Source organism: Raphanus sativus, chromosome 4 (assembly GCF_000801105.2).
Source record: "Raphanus sativus cultivar WK10039 chromosome 4, ASM80110v3, whole genome shotgun sequence".
Taxonomy (NCBI): Eukaryota; Viridiplantae; Streptophyta; class Magnoliopsida; order Brassicales; family Brassicaceae; genus Raphanus; species Raphanus sativus.
The window spans coordinates 25,647,685-25,654,974 of NC_079514.1; the positions used below are offsets into that span (position 1 = coordinate 25,647,685).

General features: G+C 41.2%; 3 protein-coding genes across 3 annotated transcripts; all 3 read left to right on the forward strand.

Annotated features, from left to right (window-relative positions):
* Positions 1–1,556: 1,556 nt before the first annotated feature.
* LOC130511237 (uncharacterized) lies at positions 1,557–3,394 on the forward strand. Its single transcript, XM_057008142.1, has 4 exons — positions 1,557–1,563; positions 1,790–2,688; positions 2,836–3,153; positions 3,383–3,394. Exons 1-4 carry the CDS (start codon positions 1,557–1,559, stop codon positions 3,392–3,394), a joined length of 1,236 nt encoding a protein of 411 aa, XP_056864122.1.
* Positions 3,395–3,431: 37 nt separating this feature from the next.
* LOC130511198 (uncharacterized) lies at positions 3,432–4,452 on the forward strand. Its single transcript, XM_057008078.1, has 2 exons — positions 3,432–4,042; positions 4,114–4,452. The coding sequence occupies exons 1-2, from the start codon at positions 3,437–3,439 to the stop codon at positions 4,201–4,203; spliced, it is 696 nt and encodes a 231-aa protein (XP_056864058.1). The 5' UTR covers positions 3,432–3,436; the 3' UTR covers positions 4,204–4,452.
* A 1,400-nt stretch (positions 4,453–5,852) lies between these two features.
* LOC108851077 (uncharacterized protein At4g04775-like) lies at positions 5,853–6,486 on the forward strand. Its single transcript, XM_018624505.1, has 3 exons — positions 5,853–6,005; positions 6,123–6,359; positions 6,406–6,486. The coding sequence occupies exons 1-3, from the start codon at positions 5,853–5,855 to the stop codon at positions 6,484–6,486; spliced, it is 471 nt and encodes a 156-aa protein (XP_018480007.1).
* The last annotated feature ends 804 nt before the right edge of the window (positions 6,487–7,290 follow it).

Below are 7,290 nucleotides of genomic sequence, written 5' to 3' on the forward strand. Positions count from 1 at the left end.
TCACATGAAACATTTCACCTATTAACTTAAATATATAACATCAAGCTCTTTTGTTGTTGTCAAAATAATTTTGTTTTTCCTCTGATGCATCTTTATTTATTTCTTTGATCTTACTTTCTTGTTTGATCATCTTCTCTGTAACAAATACATGCAATATATTAATCGAGATACTCTAGAATAAGATAATAGTTATTTAGTGCATATTTGGTGCTTGAAAAGAAGAAATCGCGTCAACGGAAGAAGAATATATCAAGGAGGAGAGTTTTTTTGTTGACGCAATCAAATCTAGATATCATCCAGAGATAAGATTTCGTAACGCAATTTTCTACATTTTAGGAATGCCATAGCTGTTTTGGTAGAAAACGTTTTCTACAAAGTAGACCAAAAGTAAAGCAACAGAATTTTGTATTCTTTGTAGAGTATAGCGAAAGAAGATTGATAGAAAACAATGGAAAATAGTTTTAGTTATTTGTAAAATAACTAAGAAAGGATAAAATATGTATTCTCTATTTTCAAGAATTATGTAGAAGTGGCAATAGTTGTTTTGTACCAAATAGTAGATCAACAGATAAGTCGCGACATTATACCTAGAGTAGAAATTGTCTACAATTTAGGATATAGATTTTGAAAATAATAGACCATTTTTAACGTGTTTTCTTAAAATAATTAATAGTTTTTCCAAAAAACAGAAATTAGAACCAATAATATCTATACTATTAAAATAGAATCATTTTTATAATTCAGTTCTTAATCTTTTTGAAAATTTTATTTTCTAGATATTTGCACCATATTTTTCCAAACAATCATTCATGTTATTAATTATTTGAAAGCAAGAACAACATCATCTTAAATACTCATGAGATTTTTAGTTCAAAAAATATTTATATGAGTTAAAAGACTTTAAAAACTTAAAATGTAGACAATGAACAAAATTACTATAAAGTCAACCACACATTAAACCATAATTATTAAATACTAGACAAACGAAGTATTTAGACTATTTTTTGTTATCTATTCTATTAAAACATGAACATGACCTATTAATAAATGTCATGTCCAACTAATTATTTTATAACTACATTTAAATAAGAATTTATTACCTCCCAGGACACATTTTGAGTTTCGATTTACACCATAAAGCACATTCTGCCTGAGGCAACCTTTCTTACTACACAAAGACATTATTATCCCTAGAGCAAATTAAAACAAACCGGACAGCGTTAAACCAGACCAAACAAAACCATACCAGAATAACAATTTGTCGTTTTGTCCCAATATCAAACAGAAAAAGCAACCCTAGTCTCCATCGTTTCATTTTCCCCTCTTTCCTAAATCACTCACCCCTCTCCTCACGATTCCGCCGTCGACTAAGAACCCTAGTTCCCGATTCGCCGCAGAATAGGAACCCTAGGCTGTGATTCGCCGTCGACTTAGAACCTTAGTTTCCGATTCGCCGTATTCTCTGTAGAACAAGAAGCCTAGTCTCCGATTCGCCGAGCCCTAGTTTACGAATCACCTACTCCGCCTTTTTCCAGAAGTTGTTTCTGCTTTTCGACATGACTGGTAAGAAATTACGACATAAAAGGTTTTTTATTTAGATCTACCTTTTAGACCGTGTTTTTTTCTCGATTTGTAGTGTGTCGGAAAAGGTTTCAGTTTGTTTTGTTTTCTAGGGTTCTTTTTTGTTTATAAGCGTGTTCGAGTTCTTTTTCGATGTGGATGCGAGTGGTTCTGTTTTCTAGGGTTCTTATCTGAGTTGTTCGTTTGTCTCTGTGTTCTGTGCATGTAGGGAAGGACAAACCTGACAAACGCCTACCACCGAGACTGTTCGCGACAGACCAGTTTCCCACCGGGCGTCTCAACATCTATTCCAAGCCAGACATCCTACCTTTAATACAACATGTTTTGAAGGGTACGAAAGAGCTCCAGTACATCAAAGACTCTTGTTTCGGGAAACTGTTCGAGCTCCCTGCACGTCAATGCCCGGTCTCTTGCAAACTGATTCATGCCTTCCTCACCAGACAGCTTATCACCGAGGATAGTCATACTCTCTGGACAGTATTCGGTTCCGATGCAATCAGTTTTGGGCTTCCAGAGTTTGGCACAATCACAGGCTTACCATGTGGAGAGTTCCCTGAAGGATATGTCACCGACTATGAAGATCAGAGCAAAGCAAACAAAGATCCTGACTGGCTCAAACTGATCGGAAAGAAGAAATTTACTACCATAGCTGAGTTGCGCCACAGGTTCGAGACAGACACGGGGATGCCAGGGTGGAAGAAGCTGCAACTAGCTCTAATACTAATTGTCGATGGTGTTCTAATCGCTCATCAGCAGAAGACACGGCCTACGCTCAAGTACGTCAAAATGGTCCGAGATGTCGATGCTTTCTGCAAGCACCCTTGGGGCAGGGAGTCTTTTCTGAAGACTATCAGTTGCATGAAACCACCCTCTGGTTTTGCAGACCCAGTCAAAGAGCTTGTCCGTCTTTTGCGTCAGGAAACTTTCAGACTTAAGGGATTCCCTCTAGCCTTACAGCTGCTTGCATTTCAGGCCGTTCCACAACTCCAGACCATAATCCCAGCCCCTGTGGACACGCTTTCAATCAGTCAGCTCAAAGAACCTCATCTTCCCCTCCATGCTAACATCAACTATGTCGACGTACTACGTGTGGAGGCCGAAGAAAACGTAAGTACCTATCAGTCATTTGTGTTTGCTGTTTTATAGTCTGGGTGTTTTATCGTGTGATATATGTGTGCTCTTAGTTAGTCAAGTGTTTTTTGTTGTTGCTCTGATGATTTCTCACGTTTTCACCACTTGCTTGATGATGTGCAGCTTGCTGTGACATCACTGATACCAATACAGAGTCAAGCGCAGCCTGGTTGGGGAGTGTGGTCCGCAATCGTTGATGATGTCCGTGTAACGTACATGGAGGATCTCATTGCCAAACATCACCCATTCAAGAAGCATCTTTGGCCTGGTGGAAAGAAGCTTCCCAAACTTGTTTATCAACCCCCTGAGGAGGAACCAGAGTCGAAGAGGAATCATATAAAACCCAGGAGGACATTAAAGAAACCACAGTCGTCACGTAAGCAGAGAAGGATCAGCAACTACTTCAAAAGGACTGTTCCAGCAAGTAGCACAAACGAACAGGTGCTTGAATTGCTGACGGAAGTGTCTTCACATGTTGCAAAACTCCGGGAAGAAAACAGGGAACTGCGGCATCTGATTAAACGGACAAAGTTTCGACGCCACAGCAGGCGCTCTTCTTTTCATGCTGTCATTTGTCCACCTAAGAAGAAAGCTCTCCTATCACACATAGGCTGCCAGACTGATCCACCGGAGAATACGGTACAACTTTCTAATTGTATTTCATTCACAGACTCAACTCTGAATTCCTTTTTAACGTTCACATCTTCTGTAGGATCCGACACCAATGGAGGAAGAAGAGCATCTTCACTGCAACTCCCCTGTCGTCAGCCAATATGCAGCTCAGCACTACGGCCAACCTTCAAGCAAGACCGTCTCTTCTCCACTTCAACCCGAGAACACATCAACCTGTCCTGTTACACCCGTACACAACACACCTGTCCACAACTCGGGTGAACACACAATCCTGCTCGTCCACAAGTCACCCGAACACACCTTCCCCGTCCACAACTCGATCGAACCCACCACCACTGTGAGAACTACAACGCTACCATCTTCGCCTTCTGGCACACCTCCTTGGTTAGAGAGTCCGAAGTCACCGCCAAGGATTTATCGTTCATTCATCTACGAAGCTTCTGAACATCCAAACAGCCCCCCATTTCACCATCTTCTAAATCAAGGTCTTGAAATCTTCGAGCCCATCAGCCCTGAGGTCCCTTCATTAAACAATCCTCGATACGACACTTCAACGCGTCGAGGTAGTATCACACCCGACACTTCTCCAAACAAGAGCAGTGGATTTGCTGAACATGCCGCATCTGTCAATGCCTTTGCTGCAACCGCTACATCGAAACGCACCCCTATCCCCATCTGTAATTTTGATCAGAGCCAGGTATCTAAAGTCAACTAGGGTTGATTTAGTATTAGAAGATAGACTTATTTTATTGCACCTCCTTTTTGCAGGAGAACACCGCGGAAGATTATAAGGAAAACACCGGGGATGACGACCAAGAGACACCCGTGGAGGAGGACTATGTTGAATTGAGTGACTGATCCCCTGCTAGGCCCACTCCACGACATCAGCCATCAGATGAAGAACTCCATCTCGCAGGCGTGCTTGAAAAGTGCCCGGGTGTACCAGCCCTTGATCTGTTGTCTCAGCTCCCACAGACTGAGTGGGACCTCTTCTTTGCAACGCTTAGTTCAAAAAAGGACGTGTAAGTCACTTCGGACCTCACTAGTCAGATTTTTTATGTTGCAGAATAAATGCACTCCCTTCTGAGTTTAATGCTTGAACTATTGCACAGGTTCCACATCACTCCATCTAAATTCGACTTCTCAAACAATTTCCTGCTTAAAATAGCAGACCCACAACAATGGGTGACCACATTTGTAAGTTCTGCGCCCTTTTTTTCGTAGGTTATTTTGAGTTATATATAGGATTGCTAACGAATTCGAAACACCCTAATGCAGCACATGGAAATGCTGATGTACATGCTTGCTGGGAGGCACAGAGAACTTCTTCAGAGAGAGAAGCTTGCGTTCACAACACCATACCTAGTTTCCGGGATCCAGGAGATATGGAAGAGATTCAAATCGTTGAAGAGGAAAGACCTTTTCCTATGGGACAAGCGTCTGACTGACATTGTGCTCAAGCCAGGACAGAAGTGGATGGAGGATGTGACAACGATCTACACACCAATGATCTGGGAAGACAGACACTGGGTGGGCCTCGCTATTAATTTGGACATGGGATACGTTGAAATTCTGGACCCACTGCCTTCGTTGACCAGGGACAAGAAGGTGGTGACCTGGATGGAGTCTGTGCTCACTGCACTGCCATACCTCGTAAAGAAGGTCGCCAAACCCCAGCAAACGCAATTTCGTGGTCTCAACCCTTTCTATTGGAAACGGATGAAGGATGTATACACAAACGATCGTGGTGGTGATTGCGGACCGGTGAGCATCAAGTTTATGGAATTGCACGCTCACGGTGATCCAGATCCCGGAATGGCAGGAATCACAGATTTCGTAGTGGATGATCTACGCAAACAGTACGCCATGGATGTCTACAAAACCATCGTCCTCCCTGCTTACCAGGCTCCAACTTCTCCTTCATAACATCTCTGCTCTTTCCTACTTTAGTGTATTTTGAAACTTAATCCTATCTTTCTGCTACCGTCTCTTATTATTATGTACTCTACAGTGAACGGTTAACTCTTTTTGGAAGCCACTACATGGCTTCTCCAATATGAATCAGACTAAAGAGTATGGATTTCTGGATTTGTGTGTTTTGGATTTTGTTTTCCTGTTGTGCTTGCATCTTTGTCATTTCCAATTTGGATCATGCTGAAATACACAAATTACACAACACTAGTCGTCTGTTTTGGATTTGGTTTTTCTGTTGTGCTTGAATTTTTGTCATTTCCGATTGGGATCATGCTGAAATACACACATTACACAACACCCCCGTCCACAAATTACCCGAACACACAATCCTTACTCGTCCACAAGTCACCCGAACACACCCCACTCACCGTAATTTTGTGAATTTAATCGAAGAATACTCTTAATTGAACAGACCGGACGGTTCAGACCAGAATGGATGAACCGGTCATCTATATTACCAACAAAAGGGGAATCTCTCAATTAGGGTTTCCACTGCGCAAGAACATATCCTCCTATCACCTCCACACAGATAGATGACCACTTCGTCTTCTTCGTCCTCCAGATCCCGTAGGTCCGTATACGGGGTCCCAACTAAATGCTGGTGTGGGAAAGGACTCATAATCTGGGCTTCAGAAACAAAGGAAAACCCTTTCCGAAGATTTTATCGTTGCGAGATCGCTCTACAGGTGCCTTTCAACCTATTTACTATACTTCCCGTTCAGATTAATGTTTTTGAATTCTTAATTTCGCTTAGCTTCGACAATCGCTTATTAATTGCTTCTTTTTGTATAAACACAAAACAGAGGAAATCTGAGTCACATCTATTTAAATGGGAAGACGAAGCAATACTAGATGAAATCAAGATGGTGGATGCTAAAATCTCGGACATCGTTCACGACTTTCAGTCACTCTCCAAGAGCGTCATCGAACAGCTAGATTCACACAAGAATTGGATGATGTCCCTAGAGTCTGACCTGATGTCTAAGCTTAACGAACACTTCGAGAAGCAGAACCAGGCTGTGGATGAAGCAAACCGTCAGGTAAAAGAAGACAGATGATATTCTGCACACAAACGCCACATCTCAGCCGATAGTACCGGGACACAACTTTGCAGCTGCAGTTGCTATTGTGGGAACTATCGCATGGATGTATTGGAAGTTCCTCTGAACTTTCAAACCAAGTTATCAATGCATGCATTTTGTTTCGGTACAACGTTTTAGTTCGTTTAAATGCTCTAATTTTAGGAATGTAATCTTTGACTACTTTTGGTAATGTATGTTTCCCACTACATCCAACGAGATTAAGAAGCCTAATTACCACTATTGCACAATAACAATTAGCAAAGATAAGCAGTCACACACTTCTTCCTCATCTATATGAATGTTATAACACATTCTCTAAAACCACTCATATGTGTTCTAGGTATCATGTGGACGACAATATATGTGTTCAGTGTACCATTTCGATGAAGCACTCACACACACACTTCTTCCTCATCTATATGAAGAACGTCAACAAAATCCATGTGGATGAAGCACAAACACACTGCTTCCTCATCTATATTCTACCACACAGAATTAATAAAAAAAACAGGCAGAGTTCAACTGGACTTAGAACACAATCATCTACCACACAATAATTGGAAGAACACAATCATAAAAAGCAGCAACCATAAGTTATAAGAACATTCAAGGAAGAACACAATCATAAAAACCAGTTCAAAATCTAAGACAAAGAATTATCCAAATTTAGTTGCAATACATAAGTTTCTCCTCAATCCATAAAAGGATTCAAAATTAAGTCTTAAACATCAAGCCTCAGATGTTTAACAAAATAAAACAACCCTCAGATTCAGAAAGCATCCCACCAATGTCTCACTCATAAGAACCATCAATCTCTATATTGGCTCCGTGCAACGCGTCCTGTTGTGTCCCACCTTGCGACACCTTCCACACCTGTTTTGAACCAGCT